This window comes from Periplaneta americana, chromosome 6 (genome assembly GCF_040183065.1).
Source record: "Periplaneta americana isolate PAMFEO1 chromosome 6, P.americana_PAMFEO1_priV1, whole genome shotgun sequence".
Lineage (NCBI taxonomy): Eukaryota > Metazoa > Arthropoda > Insecta > Blattodea > Blattidae > Periplaneta > Periplaneta americana.
Genome location: NC_091122.1, coordinates 623,746 through 650,013, shown reverse-complemented (window position 1 = coordinate 650,013; position 26,268 = coordinate 623,746). Strand labels below are relative to the sequence as shown.

Here is a 26,268-nt window from a genome sequence, read left to right as displayed (position 1 = left end):
TTTTTCCGAGGTTTCCTTCAACTGCAGTCAGTCAATGTTCTCATCATTCCAGCGTGGAACATGGGGCTCCATCTGACTCTGTTCTTGGCGAGCTCTGTGATCTCTTGCCACTGCTTTTGGCTTCTGCAAGGATTTACGTTTCCAAGCTATCTTAGGTCTGCCAGTTCCTCAACTGCCTTGAGGATTCCAATAAAGTGCTTTCCTGCTATAATATTTGGAGATTGGCGAAGTGTATGTCCCAGCCATCCCCTCTTCCTCTCCGAATTTCCAGCTCTGTTGTCTTTGTTTGGTTTTTAACCATAGACTTTCATTTGTAATCTGGACGGCCAGAATATCCTGAGTATGTACGCAAATCTCAACTATAATGCATTTATTGTAATCTGGCTCACTGTTATCAAATCACAGGTCAGGATAAATGCCTTGCCTTGCTTTGCAGCATTCTCACAGTGAAAGGCAACAGAGGACAGCTTTTGAGCGAAATATCTGGTTTTACCTTTTGGTCCGAGCAAGTTGTTATTTTTCATTATGTTGCAGTAAGAGAGGAAATCCATTGTTTCACAAAAAATGACTGGTTTGAATTCTTATTTGAATTGTTCGTGTATGTGTGTGTCTAATGGTGGTTATTTATTTTGTTGTTTGTCATTTACTCTTAAGAAGCCAATTGAGTATACCAATTTACGACAGTTGTTGCCCAGGGTGTGCTATAGGAGGCTGGTCTACGCTACATCTGCGATGGGATGAGATTTGTTGGGGTCACAGGGGAATTAGGAAACCCTCTGTGTTACGGACTTGCCCAGCACAAGTTACAATGCTGGAAATAGAACCCAGATGCACAGTACTACGAGTCCAGCACTCTAGCCACTGGGGAGGCCGAGACGTAGATGGGAGGATAATATTAAAATGGATTTGAGGGAGTGGGATATGATGGTAGAGACTGGATTAATCTTGCTCAGGATAGGGACCAATGGCGGGCTTATGTGAGGGCGGCAATGAACCTCTGGGTTCCTTAAAAGCCATAAGTAAGTAAGTAAGTAATGTAAAATCAGATTATTGCTATTACAGAGCAGATTTTCTTACACAAAAGGCTCTAAAATACCACAGCAAAACCATTACACGTAGTAATAGAAGAAATTAATACATAGACCAAACATACCTGCAGGAAATTAGAACAAAATATCGTGATGAGAAATGAGAGGACAAGGATATAGTAGGGAGATTGTTCACATTGTAAGTGTGCTGTTTTATGATTCAGAATCCCAACTAGCCATAACAGCTTTGAACATCATTTAAAAAGAATAAATGCATAGTGGAAACAGAGATGTGTGTGAAGACAATATGCTTTGGTGTAGTGCTCTCATAAGGATAGCAAGGAGCAGCAAATATCATCAGCTGTATTGGGATGTTAGAAGAGAAATAGCACAAAAACTAATATCTCGGTCATTAGAAAATAAAGACTTGCAGCTTAGTTTCTTGTTGCACCATTATTATAAATCACTAATAGATGACAAATGGAGTGGTTAAATAGCAAGTTGTAGTCGATTTAAGTGAACACTATATTTTAACATTTTGGTGGCTACTTCATCCACACACAACCCCCAGAATGTCTGGAGGACCACACCTGCTGTTGGTCGACGGTCTACTAGACCTAGTTGGGGGAAAAATGGAACTCTCTGCATCATAATCGATAGTTAATTCTCGATTTACCACGAAAATCGTCTGTAGCTGCATTTAGATTGGCAACAGGCCGTGATTGTTTGGCCAAGCATCTGCCTAGAATTGGAATACATCCTTGCCCATTGTGCAATTAAAATCAAGAAATGGATTCGGAACACCTCAAAATCTGCGCTTCAGTGGTTGACCATGACAATATCTTTGAAAAATATTGGAGTGCAAGAGGTCAAATGACTTTATTGTCAAACACCTGGCATTGGAAAACAACAACTAATAGATGACATGAAACAACACAACCATGACTTTCATTGTTACGGATATCAGTAATTATTGGCTTATTGGTCTTCTGTACCTGTTCCCTTAGAAATGTGATCACCCGCAACGAAGACAAGCATGCTTTTAAACAGCATGCTGTTGTGTTATTTTACCAGTTTTTGTGGCACTGGCTTACCTCAAAACTATTTTCACTGGATGATTTAAACTGTGTTTTTAATGTCTTTCTCATATATTTCTCTTTTTATTTAAAATACTAGCCGTACCCGTGCGCTCCGCTGCACCCGATAGAAGTAAATATAAAGTAATTACATAATTAAAATAGGACATTTGATCCAGGGAACATTCGTGTTTGATAGAAGGATAAATCGTTTATGTTACTTAATTTAAATTGTATTTGCATAATTAAAATGCAATCATTTTGATCCAGAGACCACTCAATTGGTCATAAAAATTATTTTAGAAAATACAGGAAATGAATGTACAGAATAGCCTATCAAGTTTTCTGTGCATAAGAAGCTATTTTAATCTTACCTGTCCTCGATTCACTCAGAAGTTACTGTAGTAACATTATAGCATTATGTCCATCTAGAGAAACTACACTTTCCAATGGTGAAATAATAATTAATTTAACAAATCGATTAATTTAGCTTCCGATATTACTTCATACAAACACAGAAACATTCTCTGTAGGCTATCTTTCATAGCTTTCGATTGTTGCTGTCCAAGGCCCCTTATAGACGAAGTCATTGTTTTTTAATTCATTACACGGCCTTAGATGGCAGTTATTTTAATTTTAAAACTCATTTATCTCATTAAATATCAGTCCTATCAAAATTTTTCAAGGAATAAAACTTATCGGAAATTATTGTAAAGAAACTTTTGTTATGTAACATTTTTCACAAAAATCAATAATAAGCGAGATATTTCGATTTATTTAATTCAGGCCCCCTTATAACCCCCCTTTTAAAGAATGTATTTTGAATGCCATATAGCCTAAAATCTAAGTTACAACAAACTTAATTTATATTCCAATTTTCATCGAAATCCGTTCAGCCATTATCGCGTGAAAAGGTAACAAACATACAGACAGACAGACAGACATACAAACAAAAATTTCAAAAAAGCGATTTTCGGTTTCAGGGTGATTAATTATATATGTTAGGACCAATTATTTTTGGAAAATCGAAAATTACCAGAAAAATTTCGGCTACAGATTTATTATTAGTATAGATTTTGGAAGGGGTTCTGCAGTGATAACATGTTTTGTAAACGCAGCAATATCTTTGTTGTTGCATTACACTTTGTTCTTAAATTGAATTTTTTTTTTTTTTAAATATGGAAATGAACGAGCAGATATTTTGGCTAATACAATACAAAAGTTGCAACAACCAATAAGTTAGAAAAACTTTTGGAATTGGAACAGGACATTCATATGGCAAGACAACAAAATAAGCAAATTCTATGTGGAAAGAAAAAGAACCTAAAAACTATACAAAATCAATATGAGAATCATTTACAGCATTATTATAAACTGGTTACGTCTGTCTCAGTAAGCATTTGAATGAAACAGGAATCAGCATGAGAAAGCAATATGTAGTATAGGAGTGATGAACAAAGAGCGCCTACTGCACTGCAGACCTTCCAGGACTCTGCTGGGAAACAAAAGGGTTAATGGTGCAAGCCAAAATCTAACCACTGGAAACCATCCAAACATTTTGTATGTCTTGTGAGTTCAGGCATTGCAATGTATCTCTTATATACTGTAAGTCCCCTTTCTCTCGTTTTGTAGTCCTTATTAATATTAAAACGAATCTTATAGTTTCAACTGAGAATATTCTCATAATCCAGCAATTTATACATAGTCGATCTGGAGGTTTATATCAATTTTTCTTAAACTGGAACTGCGTCCATTCTTAGAAAAATAATAATTATTATAGAACTGCGTAGTTGGAGGTAGAACTTCGGTGATATATAAGACAAGCAATAGTCCCCTCACTAGCATAAAGGTGAGAACCCACAAGAAGGATTTTTCTGTCCTCAAATATTACAAAATTTATTTCAGTTGTTGTTTAGTCAGTTGTCCGAAAACAGGTCTGAACCTCACAAGTGATACCAACAAAGCACCACTTATGAGGCAACTAAGCCAGGAGATAATGAGGTAGAATGGCCAGTTCCTTTCCCCTCATTATTTCAGTATTGAAGAAGAATGTGAAACTGGGAATTGGGTTCCTTTACTACTTCCAGGCAAGATAATGACCCCTCAGTACGGAGTTATGTTTGGAAGAGAATCCACAATCCAGATCTCAGAGTGACCAACGTGGAGCATGTTAAGAGAGTTCTACAGAAGTAGAAGGAACAGGCTGGAAGCTAACCAAGTACTGAGTACAGTATGTACACTTCATAATGAAACAGTATTTTTTGTTGGTGTATGCTCAATTTTGTGAGAGCGATAGAATGAAAATGTTTTTACTTTACTGAAGCCAGTAACTAGGCTTATTATACAAAGAAATTATTGTTTTATGGGAAAATATTAATAGAAGAGGAATGTTACGAAGTGATAGATGAAAACAAACCTAAAACAGAGAGTGAGTGTACACTTAATTCTGTCAGCTGCTGCAGGCCTACATAATTTGTAATGAGCGTGACATCTCCCAAAGTAGAAATTGTAACATGAAAACTCCAGAACATTTTGACAGTTCATCTTCACAAACTGACCTTAACATTCAAGCATACTTCACTGATTTTCCGAGATTTAATTAAATATTGACCTAAGAGTTGAATATTGTGGCTGATGTACGTGTTTGTTCTCATTAAAACTAAATTTAAAATGGATATTCATGTCCTTTTACCTTTCCATCTCCTTTGACCACTTTCATACAAGTGTGATGTATACATTCAGGATATCAAACAATCTATATCTGGAACCAAGTACTTTAATTTTTTGGTTGAGGGAATGAATCAAACAACTTCCGTTTATCTGGTTCCCTTCTTCTAAGCACATGCTACGATTTCGTCATTGGTTGCCATCACATCACAGTACAATTTAGGGCAGCAGTGAATGAGAAAACTAAGTACATCATGGCGTAATCTGTCCGAAACAGACTTGTCCAGTTTCAGATGGTCCGAGACAGGATGTCTGATGCAATATGCTGCCAGCTGTAGTTATCCTCTGACAACTTTGCAGACAAGGACGTTTACTAATGTAACATTGCCAAAAAAACCTCCTAATTTACCTTACATTCTACTAAAGTCTAGTCATTTTAACTTTAACAGGGTTTTTAATATTTGTAATAAGGAAAAGCTTTATGGCTACTGTGTATATTACTTGTTCAACTGCAGGGCACAATGAAAGCTGTCTAGTCTTGCTATGGGGCAGTAACTTTTAATAACAGCAAACTCACAGTATTCTTTAGGACTCTCAGTCCTGACTGTGTATGTATATATATATATATATATATATATATATATATATATATATATATATATATATACTGGATGTTCATTTCAAAGTGTGTCATGACGTCACTGTTGATGAGTCAGCGATTTGAAGCGAATTTCAGCTTTTGTGTCAGAGAAGTTGCCTATTAATCAAGGCGTTCAATCTGAACTTGGGAACGTGTACGGTATAACTTGAACGTCGTAGCAACAGATGGCGGTCTGTACTGTCTGTGTGCTACCATAGCCTTTTTCGAACTGTGTTTTGCGCGGCCAAGTCGTATGCAGGGTATTTGTTATCATCGGTTGCGTATGACAACATTCCATAACACAAATCAAATGCTCCGTGTCCATGTTGACCGTCCAAGTTAATGTCAACAAATACGTAAGTAATCGTCTTAACCCTTTCCCCATATCCCGGCAGTAAGAAAAAACTCACCTCAGTACATGTTTCGAAACAGTTCACATTCCTGCCACTACCAGCATTACCCTACGTATCGGTAAGTACTCTTCTGAATGAACGCCGTACTTGCTAGGCAACTTCTCTGGCACATAAATAATACACCTCTGCGGAAGTGTAGGAAGATTGAATTCTCTAGGCTCATCGACTAGCCACATGACGGCATACAGTGAGCCATGACACACTTTGAACTGAACACCCAGTATATATATATATATCTTTAATATAGGTCTAATACTTTGAGTATCGTTCGCCATGCTGGATATAATTTTGCAAGATATGTGCTGGACACCAACAACAATTCTAATTTTTGGTCCTACAGAATATATCTGTTATGATAACAATGATTATTAGAGCACTTGGTATGTAGAACCAAGGACCCTGGTTTGATCCCCGGAGACAGAGCGAATTTTTCTCCTCTAATAATCATTGTTAATTCCATTCTTGTTTGTGAGAACATTTCTGCCATCCTTTCTATTTATGACTCCGAAATTTTTGTATTATTTAATAAACAGTGTTTATCTTAAGAATCTGTAACAAAAGCAGGAATTGCGTTAGCTGTTTCGTTTGGAGTGGTTTTCAATCTCAACATGTTTGTTAAAATTTCACTTGACGTAGGTATTTTTGGGGCCCACGGTTGGTTCCATCTGTTGTTACAATAAGACAGGAAATTCCTCGTAAAACTTGATCAGTTAACATCAGTTGGGCCTACATGTGTCCTATAGCTTCTTTTTCGGTTGAGGCAGGATGATGCATTATTTTGTCCAACTTGGTACGCAGTCCGTTGATCTGCTTGACAGTGGAATGCGGCAGCCTCTTCTGTTGCATGAACTCTGTCGGCTGATTTTATGTTTGTTTGTACAAAAGAAAATCAGTTAGTTTGTTGTGGCAGTACCATTTTGAATACTCCTCCCGTGTTTTTGTGCTCACATGTGCTTCTAAGCCATAACACATTCTGGTACCGTTTAGCTAATTCCTTATTGAAATTTACAATTGCGTTTTGACATCTTGGAACCCTTATTAAATTATGAGTATACTTTCACTCTGTACCTCACGACAGTTCTTCCTCCTCCTCCCCCCACTTTATTTATGGACGTCCTATTCAGTAATGAGTTCGAATTGTAACGTCTTTGTTGTGTCAGATTCCAGAAAATCGATATCTTTACATAAACAAGTTCCACAGTAAGTTAAGGCAATTTATAATCATACGATGAAAGAGTAATGGAATGGAGAAAATTCTCTCCGGCACCGGGATTTGAACCCGGGTTTTCAGCTCTACATGCTGATGCTTTATCCACTAAGCCACACCGGATACCCATCCCGATGTTGGACAGAATCGTCTCAGTTTAAGTTCCAACTCTTAGGTTCCCTCTAGTGGCCGCCCTCTGCACTACATCATAGATTTCTATGAACGTAGGACCGAAGTCCACACATGTGCTGAGGTGCACTCATTATGAGTGACTAGTTGGCCGGGATCCGACGGAATAAGCGCCGTCTTAAATCACGAAGTGATTTTACGCATATCATATAAATATATATATATATATATATATATATATATATATATATATATATATATATATATATATATATATAATTTATAATCAGTAAATTACTGTCCAAAACACGCGAGGGTAATGGTGAGAGGGATAATAAATGAACACATCTGCACTTTAGGGAAGCAGAGAAACAGACTGATGAATCTGCTCCAACAAATAACAACGAAGATCATAAACACTAGAAACAACGATGTTGCCAGATTAGTTTGCGACATTTCTTCTTCTATATCTTTAGTAAAAATTTCCCTTTGGAGACCTGAAATTTTCCTCCAATTCCGAAAATTTATAAATCAATATTCTCAACAATATTGATAGTCTGAAAAGAGGGCATTCCCGGACATATAAATAAAAATTGCTCGGACACCGAATAAAAAGGAGTGAAAAGGAGGACAATCCACTTGAAGGAGACATCTGGTCACACTGCAGGCATAAGAAGACAAAATGTGCGAGGGTTCAACCTGTTACTCAAGATTACCTTCAAGAACTTATACGATGTTCTGCCCAAGGGAAGGTCTTTCACTGCAAATTCAGCATTCTCCAATCTTTCCTATTTTCCGCCATCCTCTTAGTCTCTTCATATGATCCATATATCTTAATGTCGTCTATCATCTGATATCTTCTTCTGCCCCGAACTCTTCTCCCGTTCACCATTCCTTCCAGTGCATCCTTCAGTAGGCAGTTTCTTCTCAGCCACAGTGACCCAGCCAATTCCTTTTCCTCTTCCTGATCAGTTTCAGCATCATTCTTTCTTCACCGACTCTTTCCAACACAGCTTCATTTCTTATTCTGTCTGTCCACTTCACACGCTCCATCCTTCTCCTTATCCACATTTCAAATTCAAGACCTTTTGCTTCTTTATTGCTTTCCTCTTCCATTTCTTCCAGTTACACTGTTGTATACTCACGTGTCATATTGGCTGCGTTTTGACGGCGTCAGGGGTGATGAAAGTTATATTTAAGTAAGGTTTATTTTCTTTTATGTTTACTGTAATATGTACCGAGGCCTTTCTTTACAAAGTAAGTACAGGCTCGTTCAGTGTATTAGTTAAGTCAATAAATCAGCATTTTAACCCATTCCTGATGGCTTGATTTGGGTCGTCTGTTCGAGTAATGTGGACGGGGCTTCTGGGACACTCTGTATATTTTTCGGACGTGATTCGTAAAGTAATGACAACAGAGTACAAGCGTGTCTAATCAAGTATGGATGTGACTGGTCAATAACCTGCAAGAAGTAAGGTAGTAGTAATGAATAGTATTTATTTAGAACAAGTACATAAATCGGTTTAACTATCTAGAATGCCAGTTATAAAAGATAAAGAAAAATAATGAAACTCCGAGAAATATTATCTGTTTATATTTCTTTCTTTCGTCATATTGAATTAAATTTTCAAACCTAATGAGATTCAGAAACAAACAAGATTACAGTACACATCACTCAGCAGTTCTGCTTCGCGAAATTTGGACACTTCAAAAACAAGATCTAAATACTGCAGAAATGAATTTGTGTAGGAAAACAGCTGGATACACTTCGTTGACCACAAAGGGAATGAAGAGTATGTGTTCTATGTAATGTAATAATTGGCGATTTCTTAAATCTGATGCTGGTTATGAGATAGAATGCTGCAACACTGTGAACAAATTGGGTGGTATTTACTTTGTTTGCAAGTAGCTTGCTCCTCGATCCTGTTTTTTCCTTTGCTAGGCCTATATACCATTTTACGTGACCTATATACTTATTACAAGGCCAGAATAAGAAGAAAACACCGACCTCGCGCTATGCAGAACGAAACTCGAGATGAGTGACCAGATGTAGCCAAACAAGGATGACGTTCACGCCAAGATGATCAATGAAGAAATATTGAAATTGTGGCAGGAGAAACGGCAATACCCCCAAAAACCAGGAAACAAAGTTTTTGTGCACTTGGATTCGCCGGGACACGAACCCGAGTCTGACGCGCTGTCTGTGCTGAAGCGGAGGTGATATATCATCATAATGTGGGGTCAGCGGTTCATCAGCGTGCCGGATGCGGGAGCAAGTGACGGACAGGGAGTTGGGGTCAGAGGAAATACCTCGTTGGCTGCACATGTAGCACGCACGGTCTAAGTATTCTGAAGTAAGATTTCGGAAAACGCGATGGTAGATGATAATGTGGCTGTGCCTAGCTTGCAGTCCGTCTGGTGTCTCCAGGCGCCGTGCCTGATTCCGAATGTGACGATCTGTAGTTCATTTCTACACCACGTAATTACGAAGATCTGTCGTTCAGGGATTACATATTCCAGCTGCGTTATGCACTCTGCAGCCGTCGTTCCCCAGCAAATTTTGCGCACCTGCATTTTTCTTTAAATAATATCGTAACATAAGCAACTAGAATTTGATAAAGACAGGACACATCCATCACTAATACTTATTGTACGCTTCGAATTGAATTAACTTTATCTACACGCATTGAGTTTTCTGTGTATTAAAGTAAGCCTTGAATAACGACCTGCGTGTCGTGTTGGCAATCTAAGTTAAAGGCGTTAGGGATCGCTCTGAAAAAGAAGCGACCGAAAATTCCGTTACGGCTTATAATTCCTTTGAACGAAAGAAATACTGTAACTGTACCGTGGAGTTACAACTAAAACTTGATGCATTATTATTATTATTATTATTATTATTATTATTATTATTATTATTATGATCATCATCATCATCATCATCTTCAGTTTTCAGACAGTAGGCTTAAGATTCGTAACCTTTTTATATTAACTAAGACTGATTAATACATAAAAGCATATAAACATATTTACTATTTTACTGGTCAGGTCAGAAATAAAATTTTTATTCGGCAAGTGACCGGAATATTTTCCTAACCGTTTCAGAGAGTGAAGTGGACTTAGATAGCTCAACTTCTGAATGAAATTCTTCCTGTAATTTCTGTTTTCCAAATGTAAAAAGGAATAATAATAACAATAATAATACGATCAAGATCTTTGGGCCGTCCGCTGAAACGATGCAATGAGACCGTATCAGGCCGCCAGGCTTAATTCTTCATAGGAGAAGAAAGAAGATGAAGAAAAAGAAGAATAGTAGTCAGTGTTGGAGGAATGCACTGTACGTCATGCTGATACTGCAGTCAAGCACTGCCACATGTAGGAACAGATATTGTGCATTGCAATATGACAGAATGACGGATTGCTAGATTACTGATGTCAATTGTTTGATGCTTACAGAGTTCGGTTCGTTGCCCGATGAGATTACGTGGAATTAAAGCTGGCCTACCGCTGTTAAGTGACTTACTTGATGATTACGAAATCATTTTCTCACGTTTATTTGTAGCCTACTGCCTGCTGGTTCGATTTTGTTGAAATGCAGATTATTGTTTAAGTGTACTGTCAGAAGTTTGATTGCTTACAACGTGATGAAAGACCGTGGTGTACGAATCATCTAGCCTCATTGCGACTGCATTTGAATTCTTAACGTTCGTTGTTAGCTTATGGTTATGTTGATGAATTTCCTGAAGTTACTAAAGCTGTGTTGATCGGCGGAAAGAAATTGTACGTACTGCACAACGATATTCGGAAGCTTAGGACTGACACTGCGTTCAAAATTGATTGGTTCTAGTGGAGAAATAATTGAAATTAACTATTTTGATATGTTCTAGAGCGATTTCACTGCAACTAAAAGCTAAGATGTTTCTACTTAGTGGATTACATCCAGTATGATGAGCACGAAAGAATATTTGCATAGTAGCCTATATACCAGTACCGGTACGGCATACCTACAGAATAGAAACTAATTACGCTGGATGGATCTGCAGTAGGCGAGGCAGTCCACAATAGTTCATTATTGGAAGAAGGGCTGTTTCATTACGCGAAATGAACAAGTGCTTTAAATACATAACAGTAAACAGTGTCGTCTTTGTCGCGAGTTCCTTGATGTAGCTGCCAGCATTCCGAGATTCGAGAGTCATTGCGCATGCGCAGCGTGATCTTTATTTTTCCCAAGAAACAGTTGACAACCGCTTCGCACTCGATTTCCATGGAGTAATTGTACAAATAAGAGAGGAATTCGTTGTTTATTTTTACACGTGCAGATGGACAGACTAATTTCGCAAATTGCGGGGAGGAGCAGGTCGCGGGTTCACTCCCGAGGCCGCGCAGTTGCGCCATGCGCGATCTCGTGGCTGCAGCCGAGGAAAAGCTTTCCACTGCGCACAGTGAAATCATATCATTAATATGACGGTAGGCTAATAAATTAATTAATTCCTACAGAACACTTCCGCTCTCCAGATTAAAGATCAGAAGAAATTAAAAAAAAAAAATAGTTACGGAGGTCACACACCTCATGAATGAATTATACAAAGAGACGAGAACTTTCGGCATAATAGAATAGGACTAATTTGCGAATAATAAGTAAATAATAAAAAGCAAAGAGCATAATTATACTACTATTAAATAAGATATTTAAGTCGATAACTTAATACATTTCATTGGCCGACATGACCTTGGCCTCCTGCAATATGAAATTCATGGTAAGCATTTGACAGTATTGTGATTAGTGAAGCAGCAAAATTAAACTAACATTTGAGGTTATAACATTTTATTTTGAGCTAGGTACTTTCGTTTAATGAAGATAGAATTCTTGTGATATTTGAATTAGACTATTTCACGACTATATGGTATTAATAGGCTAAATCATTTATAACGTACAGAGACGGATGATATATACATTAAAATATTGAAGTCTTACATTTGCTAGCACGGCCCACTGCACTGTGGAGGAACAATGGAAATAGAGTGCGTCTTCGCCATTTTGGCCGCAGCGATTGGCCGGATGCATGCTCGGTGGAAGGACGCGCTTCTGCCGCTGAGATGGCAGCGCACTCGTTAAGACTTACAATGCAGCTTCATGCACAATATCTGGTTCTCTGATGATCAATATGTCATTCTGTGATACTGCGTGGCCATGCAGATGAAATCAAGCCTCATCATAAAAAAATCAGTCTGGGATCAAGCTCTTCATTATTTACCTTTTCTAACATCTAATTGCAAAAATTACGCCTGCGATTGTAATCTTGGGGCTGTAATTCACGACATGATGGAATTCTGTATGGTTCTAGTTTCAATAATTTTGTTGCCAGTACCGCAGATGCTTTAGAAATCCCTGTCTGCCGTGCTAAACGTCTCAGAGACTTGCGTGGGCTACGCTTTAATGCCGCACCAATTTCATTCAGTTTTTCCTCCGTAAGAACACGGGGCTTTTGTCGTCTTTTTCTGTCATTTACAGAACTTGTTTCATTGAATCTATCGGCCTAGGTAGCGTAGTCGGTATAGCGCTGGTCTTCTGTGCTCAGGGTTGCGGGTTCGATCCTGGCATTTAAGTGTGTTTAAATGCGACAGGCTCATGTCAGTAGATTTACTGACATGTAAAAGAACTTTTGCGCGAAAAAATTCCGGCACATCGGTGACGCTGATATAACCTCTGCAGTTGCGAATGTCGTTAAATAAACCATATTATTATTATTATTATTATTATTATTATTATTATTGAATCTATTAAATAACCTTACTATTGCTTTTATAGAGGGTAGTATTATGCAACCGTATTGTTTCAAATCTAACATTAAATTTATATTATATCGCTAAAGAACGATAACAGAATATAATAACTTGAATATTATTTATATCACTAAAGAACGATAACAGAATACAAATGATAACTTGAATATTATTTATATCGCTGAAGAACGATAACAAAATAAAATGATAACTTAAACAAGGCTCGAACTCACAACTTTCGAATCATTAAGCGAACACACTACCGCTCCTCTAGGAGATGCAGTTGTGAATGACTCCTGATTAAACATCTTACAGTACCGAAACTGCTTCTATAAGCGCCAGCATCATGTAACTTAACCGTTATCCGAAGTGGACTTTAGAAAATACTCGCTGTTCACGAGTGCAGCCACTTTTTTTTTTTTACAACTGTACAGCAAACTGACAAATAATGACTTTGGTGTTTCTGATTTTAACGAGATTCTATCGGCCGAATGAGTTTTGATCAATTGGTCGTCATGGAAACTGCACGATTGGCTTCCCTGACTGCTCAACTTCACGTTTCATTTCCCAGATTTTTTTAAAATAAAGTCACGGAAGGATTCCGCATGTTTCTTGGAATGAACTCATTGGATCACTTTCACCAGTTTTGCAAGCTGCTCTTCTTTAAGTTAATATTTTTGTGCCCGTCGACTACTTTTTCATTCGGTTTGGTAAAGCGAGTCATTTTATTCTTTGCTTTCTCTTCAATGAATGCAGAACAAGTCCGTTCAAGTTACTGAGCATTTTATATACAATATAGATGTATGTATTTGTTTATATTTATCAATTTGAGAAACTGTAAAAGGGCTCAAAATACTCCGTAAGAATTTTCAGTTGCCCTGCTGCACAACTTCCTTCGGTAAGCAGATTCAGAGAAACAATTAGTGTGTCTGAGTCTGCAGTAACCGTATTTTTTATTCTTTTATAATTTATTCATTCATTCATTCATTATTCATTCATTTATTCATTTATTTATTCCTCTCCGGTGTAGTATAAATCGCCTTCCTGGTGAAAAGGTCTGATTTCAACTTACTGTGACTGACTTTTCATGTCAGACAAAAGGTAACAGCGGCATTACGATCTGCTGTCATCCACTGAACTTATGTTTTATTGCTAATGTATCTATGTCCAAATGATTTCGTTTTACGACGAAATAGCATTCACAACGGAAATGGCGCATCCGCCTTTGTTTGTCTTAGTATTTATACTGCGCAATGTATAGCACTCTGAAGTACATTAGTACGTACTAGATTCTGTAATGAACTTTCATATGGAACGGCGAAAATCGGAGTGAGACAAGTGGCCAACAGGCTTGGAGCCCACATAGACACTTCTCAGCCCCAGTTCCCCTTCATGGACGCGTTTTCACATACCTTTAAAATGTTTTCCATTCATTCATTCATTCATTAGTGCATAGCTATGTATAATTCGCAATGGAATTGTGATACAATTCTGCAAATTAATTTTACGAACCTTACTAAATAAATGAATTAAGCGATTTGCAGTCCATTTTAAACGCTTTACTGAGGACGAAATTCTTGTGCCGTTCCTTAATGATAACTTCTTCTGAGGAATCTTGTAATGTCTGCTGTTAGTATAAAATTTCGTAAATGTAAATAAGAAACTAAATCCTTTCTTATATATTCTTACTTCAATTCATTGACACATTTGAAGTTAGGATATTGTAACTTCACCGAAAAATGCGCATTTCCTAATTATATAAATAAGCCAGATAATGGAATCATTGTTATGCATTCCATACAATGTGCTAGGCTACACTTATCTTCGATTTTGGTTCTTTTCTTTATTAATGCCACACACTCTTCATCTTTGTACTGATCTGACACGGCATAGGACTTTTCAACTTAAACACGTTGCATACTTCTAGTTTCCTCAACAACATTACAGTCATGTTTGCTGGTATATACAGCTCCGAATGTGACGTCACAAACCGTTGGGTTTGGTCCACGCTTATCGCTCACAGGTTTGAGCGCGTGCAGGGGATGGACCGAAGGGAGGGAAAGTACTGCGTTGTACTTGGAATTGACGGCGGTTAGCGGTTTTCCCGTATGCGTACGCGTATTGCAACAGTCCACTCAAGCGTTCTTGAGCCCTGCGGCGACAAGTACATCCACCCCCTCCACGCTTCCTACAGCTTGTTCGCAACACCTTTTCCGCCCTCTCAAACCGCTGAAAACTCTCACCGATTATCGCTATTTATTAGGCGAACAGTGATGCACCTACTTGTATGCAGGCTGACCGAAGCTTCTGTTAAGTGAAAGAGAGGGAATATATACAGCGGCTCAAAATGAAACTCCTGCAGTAACCTGTATTCAATGCGGTGATGAAGGAATATGTTGATTCACTGAATTGAAATCTACATTTTCTAATGCCTTCAATATTGTAGATTGTATATGAAAAACACTACTTTCATAGAACAGCACATTAAAAGTAAACTAAATAATGTATTTGTCTTCGCAGAAATCCAGGATCAAAGTAAAACTCGTACACTACACTTATAAAGGAAATAAATACAATACAGTACACACAATGTTAATCCCTCATTCTCACTCCCGTGTAGACGTGCTTCACTTCGAGGAGAACTGCTTGTATGGGCCATCAAAAGGCCAGAGTTCTATAGCTGGACGTGAGGTGATCATTCATCGCATCGCATTCCACTGTGCAGGGTGTTGTAAAACTTTAAGGGCTGTATTCATAGTCATTTTTAGCGCGGGCTTTCGGTGGATTATCAGCGTTTTTCGTATTCATAAACCAGTGTTAGCGATAGGATATGATTTGAATTCTGTACAAGTAACCAGTGGATAGCCGGGGCTAGCTTAGTACGCTCGTAGCGCGTGCTGCGAAATGTCTATGAATAGCACCCTAAAAGAACGAAAAACAGTAGTAGACAAGGAAAGAGAGAGCTCCAGAAAAATCTTTAGTAATAGGGATGAACGTTGGTTATTCAACGAAGTGAGGGCTAATTCAAAGTTATCTGCACCTGCGTTGGCTTTGGAGATTGAAAAGCGCCTAGGGAAGAAATGTAACCCTGAAACAATTAGAAATGTATCACCGCGGCCGAGTATCGAAGAAGGAATCGTGCATTAGTGAGCTCAACAGGAGGGGATGAGCACATGAATAAAGACTTTGAATTTTGGAAAACTGTTCTATTCACTGATGAGGTGGAGGGGAGGGTTTATGTGTGGCGTACGGAACTCCAAGAACTCAATTCTGATATGGGGTTGTGTGGGGTCAGTAATTTGGAGTTCATTGAGGACACCATGGACCAAAGACTGTGAAGCCCAGGACACAGAATCTAGGAATAAATAACGTATTCAAATTTTATCAGGGCAATGATCGAAATATAAGCTCTGAAAATACGCGCTTGGCTTCCTTACAACTGCGCCAGAGTGTTAGAAACCTCACCCCAGTCACGAGACATAAATATAATAGAACATTTATGATCTGAATTAAAAGTAGCATTCCATAAAAAAACACACGAGTTGAAGAAAGTCACATTAAAGGAATGATAGAAGATTCCTGCATCTTATTGTGAAAACTTGGTAATAATCTGTTCCAAGAAGATTGCAAGAAGTTATCAATAATGAAGGATTTCCAAGAAAATATTAATAAATTAAAGTTGTAGCCTATTTTCACTTTCTACTGACGTAAAAGATTGTTTTATTTTGTTATAATCAGAGTGCGTAAGAGTTTTATTTTGAGATAGAAAACGTTCAATTTGCGTCCAATCATTTATTTTTCCAGTATCGCTGCAAGATGTAAATCTTAAACACATATTGAATATTAAGTAGTATTATAAAGGGTAATGGCTGTTCTTCTTAGCCTACTTACTATATTGTATATCGTTTGGTAGTTTCACTTTGAGCCGAGGGAGCGCTATTGTTGGCTCGGAGGGACAGTGCTCTCCTGCTTATCGTATGTCTACGTCATCTCCCTTTGCTAAATATTTGATGCCCTCGACCGGGTTTGAACCTCAGACCCAATAGTGAGCAAGGTTCCTAGATTGTACCCCTCAATCGTAACTAGAAGTCATTAAGTGACATGTTTAAAAGATACAACTACCAGACATACTATTATTAATTCAGCTTTTAAAAACAGTTCTTTCATATACACGTGAATAGGAAGTCAAGATTGTAAAAGGAAATACCTATCTTATAACAGCACAGTATGAAATAATAGTTCATAGATCATGAATCATCAAAGTTGTCAATGAGATAGGCTTGTCTGTACGACTCGACACGATGTCTGGATTAGTGTCGTTGGTGCATTATTCGGTTCAAGTTGGTCGAGTATGGTGGAGTTCGATATTCACCGATTCGAGGCTTAGGAGTTTACCTCCGTTGGGAGGCAATTTGTAATAATAATAATAATAATAATAATAATAATAATAATAATAATAATAGTAATAATATAACACATATCATGTAGGTCTCATAAAATTCAGAGCTAAGCAATTCTGACCTTTCCTCGTGACGTTTCTAATATATTACATTTATTTTTAAATTTGTGTTTAAGTGAGCGAACATCCTCGACGCTTTGCTTAATGTTTCCTTATGTTGTAATCGCACGAAGTCATTACGAAATAGGAAAACTTTTGCAATAGTAAGATGAGAGATAACAAGTTTGTACAGCAAGCAATTCAGAACGCGTTCCGAACCAATACCGAACTTCTTTCGACGCATGCGCCAGTTATGTTCGGTATCAGAACTAGTTCAGGATTTTACGTTGTTGGAACTTTCTCGAACTGTTCTTTCACGGTCTTCGGAATGTCTTATAATTTTAAAATTATATTCACCTTCCGAATTTAATTCGTCATAAAATATATCACTAACACGTTCCAACTCACTCATAATCACTATTTTTTTTAACCTGCCTAGCCTCGGAGCATTTTAACCGTAATTTCAGATTAAAGCATCTGCGCATGCGTCAACAATTCGGAATTCCCAGATCCTGCTCTTAATCGAGAACTAATTTCACTCGTTACGAACGAGTTCTAAAGCACGGTGGGACAGGGAATGGGAGTTCAGAATCTGTCCGAAATCAGTTCTAGTCTTGTTGGAACGCACATTGAGCTACTGCGCATGAGCAAGCAGTTCAACAAACCTACTATATTCACATATTCATGCCAATGAGAAGTAGCGATGAACCGAAGTTGCAGGCTCTGGATCATAATGAAGCAGATATTCAAGAAAATTTCCTTGTCCTGCTGGTGGGACAAGGAAAAGGTTTAGCAGATTTATTGCGAACTCACAGTTCGCCGATATCAGTTGTTCTTTTGTTATGATGCAGCTTTCTTCTCGCACTGACGCAACGTCAGAGGAAGCTCTACCACAATAAATCCGATTCTGAGTTGAAATTTTCCATTACAAGTTTCCCAGAGATTTGATGTAAAATTACCCGCGGCAAACGGGCCGTTGAGTTACGCTTCATTGTTGGCACTTGACAAAAGCCACTCATAATATTTTGCAGGACATGTTTTTAATTTCGTTCCAGTCCAACATTTTAATAAGGTTGGAATGTGTGACGAGAAAATTGATGGAAGAATATAAGAAATGGGGCTAACATACAAAAAACAATGCAGGCCTACATGTGCATAACTGCTACACAGCAAGATCTAACAAATCTCATAGATGGAACTGAAATTAAAAACTGCTTCCAATACCAATACCTAGGCTTAAAAACAACCCAAGATGATATGCTCGATGCAGCAATTAGATAAAGAAATTACAGCGCCTCGTATGTTAAACATGTACTTTATAGGACGAAAATGTACATATTTGAAGAAAATAAAAAACACTATATGACACTATCGTAAAGATTACAATTATATAATAAGGCAGTGAAGTTTGGCAAATGAAGGATAGATAGGGAAAACAGTTCAGTGGAACAGAGATGGATCTGCGGGAAAATAAAAATTTCAAACGATTTAAAAGATATCAGAAATGAACTGCAAATATTTAATATGAATGAAAGGATATATTTATATAACAGTAAGAAATGCCAAGAACACTTCTTACGAATCATGAACTATACTCCTAGAAGGCAAAGGGATGTCAGACGCCCAAGAAGAAGATGGGAAGGTGAATTGTAAATGCTCCCTGTATGAAAGGAACAGATCATGACGACTTACCATGAAGATGATGATGATGAAAGTTGCCCCTTCACAGCCGTGGAGGTAGACATGATCCCGGCACTAGCCGACGTGCACAGTAACTATTGTTGTGTTATTACAATAAGACGTAGCGATCGGCGCGGCGATACTGGGTGTGCCGCCGTGCCGTATATAAGCGGCGTGACGGGCGGCGCGGGCGCAGTGTGCAGCGATGACGGTGCCGTTCCGCAGGCTGCTGGTGCACTGGAGGTCGCTGGTCGTGGTGCTCGTGCCACTCGCCCTGTCGCCGCTCGTCGTGTCGGGCAGCAAGGTTCGTACCTCGGGAGGCGGCTTGTAACCCCCGATGTGTTGTGCTACGTGGTCCAGTGAACTACAGACAAATATCAGTTTTTCTCTTTGATGATGATGATGATGATGATAATAATAATAATAATAATAATAATAATAATAATAATAATATTTCAGTAGACTTGTAGGCCTATGCACGTGTCAAAACCTAAAAGTTATACAAATATATTAAAATATTACAGACTGACGTTATACAAAATCATTAACGCTGACGCCAGCGTTTTTGGCGTGTGTCCTAGAGTATAATGCCCAGTTTGTGAGCATGTTGCTAGTGCAGCTGAGATTCGTACCACTTCCTATGCATGGCAGATCAGTCATTTGCCAAATACAGCTGTCAAACTGACTGCGGTAAAGGTAAAACACTTGTACTTAACGTTCCCATTACTTATTTCGCATGCCAAAAACGGTAACGCGGACTGTAACAATAACGATTACAATGGAATAATTGCTCTTCAGTTGAAATTATGCAGGATACAAGTAATATAATTCTGCAGATTGAAGGGGGAAATAGGATACACTGAAATAAATAAAAAAAAAAATCCTATTATGCCTTTTGTAATTAAGTGCATGATTAATTAGAAAATTAGGCTGAAAATCTCGTAGTTTGGCAACAGCGCATCGCCGGCTCACTTAGGAAAACACGTATGCATAGCAGCATTCCGTCCCCTAGGCACTGCAGTAGAGTTGCCAGACTTCCTGATGACAGGAAATAACGGTACGTGTTAATACTTCTTTATTTGCAAAAAGAAAAAGTCCATTTATTGAAAAACTACAAAGAGATAAATCATTTCTTTTCGCTTTCCCTAATGATGAGAGTACAAATCAGAATCGTACGGATAATACTTTTGTAGTAAAACAGAGTTAACATTTACGGGAAAATTATTTCATTTTTCTGAGCAAAGTATTCATTTGAAACTAATATTATGGTATTAGAATCTTTTGTTGTACTCTATCCATGAAATGAGCTCTTAAGACAGTGCAGTTGCATCCTGTATAAAAAAAATAAAAGTACTTGTAACAAAGATTACAATGAGCTAAAATTATATTGAAATTATACAAAATTAAGGAATAACAAGCATTACAATGAACTACAGTTAAATTCAAATTATACAACAATTCGAAGTAACAAACTACAATTGAAATTATATATATATATATATATATATATATATATATATATATATATATATATATGAAAATTGGGATTAACAAAGATTACAGTGAACTACAGTTAGGTTGAAATTTTACAAAACAATGAATAATAAGCAATAATATATTCGTTACTGGAGGTACGTTGACAGAAAGCCACAATTTAAGTCACACAGAATTTGTGTGCACTCAATGTTGGGTTCTGGCGTCTTGTCAGCCCCATTTGAGTTGTGTGGATATAAAGGATAAAAATTGTGACGGTGTCGTGTATAGTTCCTGAGATAGCTCAGTCGGTAGAGCATTCGTGCGCTAAGCGAAGGGTCCCGGGATCGATACCCGGCCCCGGAAAAATTTTTCCTTGAAATTATTCAAACCTGCTTTACAGGGAGCTACTGCCTGGAGGCCAGATTTGCATTTACAAAACATCGTGAATAACAAAGATTATATTGAACTAAACATTCACTGAAATTATACAAAACGACGACGACGATGATGATGATATAATAATAATAATAATAATAATAATAATAATAATAATAATAATAATTTTTATTGTCAGTAGACCTGGAATATATGCTTTCAGCATTGTCAGTGTTGAAATTAATCTTATTTAAATTAGATTAACATTTACAGTACCAGTTAACCAGACGCAGTGATACAGTTACAGGAAAATTTAATAAAATTAATTAAGACCACTATAGAATAACTATAACGTCATATTCATCTGCAGAACTAGTTAATGGTCAATTGCTTGCAAGATAACAATTAGCTGACGGAGATGGCTCACTGCTAACGTACTAGACTCGCATTCGGGAGGTCACGAGTTCTAACCTAGTGGTTGGCCAAACTGACTGAAGTTTTTCATGGTTCCCCTCAGTCACAAAGGCAAATGCTTGGTTGGAAATTTAAATAGCATGATTCATCACCGCCTTAATCCTTATTATCATAATCATGAATAAATGTGAAACCAGTTAAAAATAAATACAAGCCATTTATAACATACGCAGTATAAAGAGAGTCTCAACAAAGTTCCACGGCCTACTGATATACCCAACGATCGCCACTCGCGAGATTACCTAGATTTTTTTAGTTATACATACTTTACTTGGGCATCTGAAATATTTATAGAAAAGCATGATAGATAATCGCATAATATAATATTAAAATGTATCCTAGACCTTTCACGCTACAGCTGAAGCACCATAAAGTTGCAAAACATTGTCAATTTGCTTGGCACAAATTTGTCAATTGAATTGAAATTAAGAATACTGCGTAGAAACTTAAGTACTATTCTTGATTTTATTATATTCGGTGCAAAGAATATCTTTTTTATTTATTTATTTACCTTTGTAATATCAATAAAAACACTTTTTTTTTGTAATTATTTTAAGTGTCGGTCTTTGTATGTAAGTAGTGTACTTACGCCGTATTCTGAAGTATAGCTAATTGATTGCAATAAAACATTATTTTCGAATCCGTAATAATTTGAATCTTGATCTTACATTTGTGCATAAAGTGATATTGAAAAAGTGCATGTTACATACAACGAAAGCAATGGGGAAGCACAATTATATCAATGTCATTTTGGAATCTCTCGCCTCCCCTCAGTGTTGCCAAACCTACCCATGCTCCGGCTTGTAAATGAAGAAGGCTCTGTCTGTGGTCATATCGCGTGTGTAGGATCTTTGAGTATATCAGTACGTAGGCCGTCTTCACTATTGTTGAGCTCTGTTTCTATTGCCGTGTTTTAGATGGTTTGTATTCATGTAAATGATTTTAGATTTTGATTAATGTTTATGATGTTGATGAAACACGGTATGTAAATTTCCAATCCAGTATTTGCCTTTGTTACTGAGGGAAAAACCACAGTAAGATTGGCCGACCACAGAATTTGAACCCGGGACCTCCCGAATGCGAGTCTCAAACGTTGTATCTGAGTCAACTCGCTCGGTCAATCTAGATGTCAAAACGTTTATAAATAAGCCTTTATTATTATCATTATGATGATGATGATTATTATTATTATTATTATTATTATTATTATTATGCTGGGTATATATAATTTTTTTACTCTGTTAATATGTATAATTGATTTACTTTTTAACAGTAAGTAAACTACATTTATTAATTCATAAGATAATTTTAATTTAATAAAATAGCATAAAGCAATTGGCATCACTTACAACGTTTATTAATTACATTCATAGTGTTTAATTGTATAGAATATTTATTTAGGAAGAAATAATAAATTATAGTTTTTCAGATAAAATTCTTCCCAAAATCACAATGTCCGTAATTCTTATTTATGAAGTTACGCTTATTACATAGTTAGCCCTGTTCACTGCCTGCAGGGCATCTCTAAAGCAATATTTCCAGTATGTTAGGTTGACGCAAAACTTCGTACCGTTTTTTCGTTGACAAAAGTTTTTATGAAACGAAATGAATCAGTAATATATTCTCGTAGGTGTACAATATTTATAACTCTGTGCCAACGCTACGGCAGTTTTTCGATTCCGCTTCCGAAGAAATCTGCTGGTTTGGAGTTCAAGAAGTCGTCAAGCCAAGTTCGTAAAGCATCTTCGTTATCAGAGGAGTTTTTCATGGTTTCCCTTAGTCATAAAGGCAAATGCCAGATTGGAAATTTACATGCCATGATTCATCACCGCCTCAGTTACAGATAGGATAAACATTAATCAAAATCTATAATCAGTTACGTGAAAACAAGCCAACTACAACACTACAGAAACCGGAACTCAACAAGAGTAAAAACGGCCTACTGGTATACCCACACATTCCACATATGACCACATGTGTTAAAGCGTGTCTAAATGAACTTAGCAAAAAAAAAAGAGACAGAGTAAGGTTAACATAAAAATTATCTTCGTACACAATCTATATTGACATTAATTTGGAGTCATTTATTAAATGATGAAGTCAAGACTAATTTAGAAAAAGTTAAACGAATTACCCTTGCACCAAAAACGGGTGTTCCCTGAACCAAATGATATTTTAATTACTTGCATGTAATAACAATTAAGAAACACGTTGAAGGAATTATCCTTGTAGGAAATGAGTGCTCTCTGGTCCAAAATTATCTTATTTTAATTATTTAATTACAATTTCAATTAAGTAACATATTAAACGATTTATCCTTCTATCAAACACGGATGTTCCCTGGATCAAATGTCCTATTTTAATTATGTAATTACTTTATATTTATTTCTAACAAGTACAGCGAAGCGCACGGGTAAGACTAATATATTAATAAGACTGAATATAAACTACAACCCGTTAATGTATTTGTAAAGGTACAGTGCCTCGTATGCACGCATTTAAAACTACAAACAGTGGTCTTCGAGACCATTGCAGTTCACTCCATGACATGGCACAATCGGTGTCGAACGAACTCGTGCCTGCTCGTAAACCACCCTGTCTCCTCTTCTTCGCAGCATCAACCCGTCCCATCGAAGTCCCACAGTTATTATCGGGAACTCCACTGCATGTTATCAACGCAATGTCACTCTTACCCCGTTCCAGTGCACGGCCTTGGAATTCCGCCGTGGCACGGTGCTATGCCAGATGATGTAACTGCACCGAACGCCTTGAGCGGATCTGGGCCCGCGACGTGCCGTACATTCCCTCTGCATCTTTCCTTTATGTCTCCAGCACATGAGCCTCTCTTGCATGAACCATTTATGTGCAGACGTGAAAGCTAACCCATGATTATGCAGAGTGTCCGGAATCTGGGAACCATCACCCACTGGGAATACATGACTGGAGTCATATCACACTGGAAGCTCCAGGATTATTAAAAAGGCTATGATTGTATTCATTGTACTAAATTAGCCCTGGGCATAAGATGGGAAGTGAAACCCCCACCCATGGCCTTTTCGCTTACCCCACCTTATAAACAAGGCTCTAGACATCAGTGGTGGGATTTAAGCGACCAGCTAGAGCCGGAAGTTCGTAAAAGCTGTGATATAATCCATCATGTCTGCTCGTACCGTACCAAAACATAGTGCCCCGGCCGGGGAAGGTGCAGTGGGGAGTTGAGGGTGGTCTGCAGTGACTCAATTGAGGTATTTATGCCCAGGCCTGCAATGTTTGCAAAATGGTTGACAACGTTGGTTCGTTTCGACAGCGTCCTGTCATTAAATTCCTTGTTAAAGAAGAAAAATCTGCTGCTGAAATTCACCTCGGACTTCAGCGTGCATACGGAGATGTGTGCATGGGCGCCAGCAGTGTTAGGAGACGAGAACACGAGCATCCAAGATGAGCCTCGTAGCGGTCGCCCTCGAACTGCCTCCATGGAACGCAACAAGGAAAGAGTTGAGTTCTGGGATGCATTTTGGTTGAATTTCTTGAACCTGGACAGACCGTAAATAATGCTGTCCTCTACAGTCAGACAGTTTTGAAGCTCCGTCGTGCATTGCACGAGAAACGCCCTGGAAAGAAAATCATCCTGCAACATGATAACGCGTGGCCTCACACTGATCGTGTCACCGTGCAGAAAATCAGAACATTTGGGTGGGAAACTCTGCCGCAATCTCCCTACAGTCCCGACTTGGCATACTCCGACTACCATCTTTTCGGTTCTGTAAAGGAGCAGCTGCGAGGCCAACGCTACGAGACGCTGGAGGACATCCGGAAAGCAGTGCGTCAGTGTCTTCGGGGAGATGAAACGGACTTCTACAGCAAGGGAATTTTCAAACTTAAGAACGGAGGGAAAAACATGTGCAAAGAAATGGACACTATGTTGAAAAGTGACAGAAAAGTCTGTAGATTAAGATAATGTACCTGGTTTGTCTAAAAAATAAAAATTAAGATTTCTAATAATGGGTTGCTCACGACTTTCAGCATGACCCTCGTAGTATATAGCCTTCATAACATAACCTATGTAACATATAACAATTACGTTTAAAAATTACGTACAATAAATAATTCGTAGAGAAATAGTTAAATTTTGCAGCACACAAGACTGATGCATTGTTTTCCAACGGAGCTAGGTCGCAAGTAGCCAGCGAGGCAGATAGTAGATGCTTCGCATACAACTTGAGACTTTCATCTGTTTGGAACGGATCAGTTTCGTTTGTGTAACAGTTCCAGGATTTTTGTTTCATTTCTATAGGCAACAATGACTCGCCAGTATTGTACGGTACATGCTATTTCAGTCCGGTGTTTATCACAAATAAAAGTTGGTATTTTAAAGTTGTAAACTTTCTCTCTGTCTCTCTATTCTCTCTTTCCCTCTCTGTTTTTTGTGGAATTTCAATATTGTTGAGATGAGTTCGGAGAACAAGAGATTGAAAATTAGAATATGACGTCATTCTGTCTAGCTACTGCTCTAAGGATATTATTTATTGTTAAAATACACGTTTTTCTCTCTTCAGTATGCAATTAAAATAATTATTACTCATTACTTACAACTTCACCGGTGCTCTGTCTGGTTGAAGACTTCCAACTCCTTGGAATTGGACACCAGGGGCGTTATTTTCCGTCTGTTAGAGCCCAAATACACGCCAAGGTTGTTTGGGCGAATTCTGGGAATTTGAATTGAATTGCTAGCAATGCTTGTAAACAATCCACATCTTTGTTTGTCTCTGTGTTCTGAACAATGTGGCCATGGAAAGCTATATGTTCTGCAAAAAATGTTTCAGA

At 37.8% G+C, this 26,268-nt stretch overlaps 1 protein-coding gene across 1 annotated transcript in view; it reads left to right on the top strand.

Moving 5' to 3' along the window:
• The first annotated feature begins 19,266 nt into the window (after window positions 1–19,266).
• LOC138700849 (protein I'm not dead yet-like) overlaps window positions 19,267–26,268 on the top strand; it is a 33,347-nt gene continuing 26,345 nt past the window's right edge. Inside the window, exon 1 of the mRNA XM_069827207.1 lies at window positions 19,267–19,423. Coding sequence (XP_069683308.1) covers window positions 19,325–19,423 — 99 coding nt within the window. The 5' untranslated portion in view covers window positions 19,267–19,324. The remainder of the gene's footprint in view (window positions 19,424–26,268) is intronic.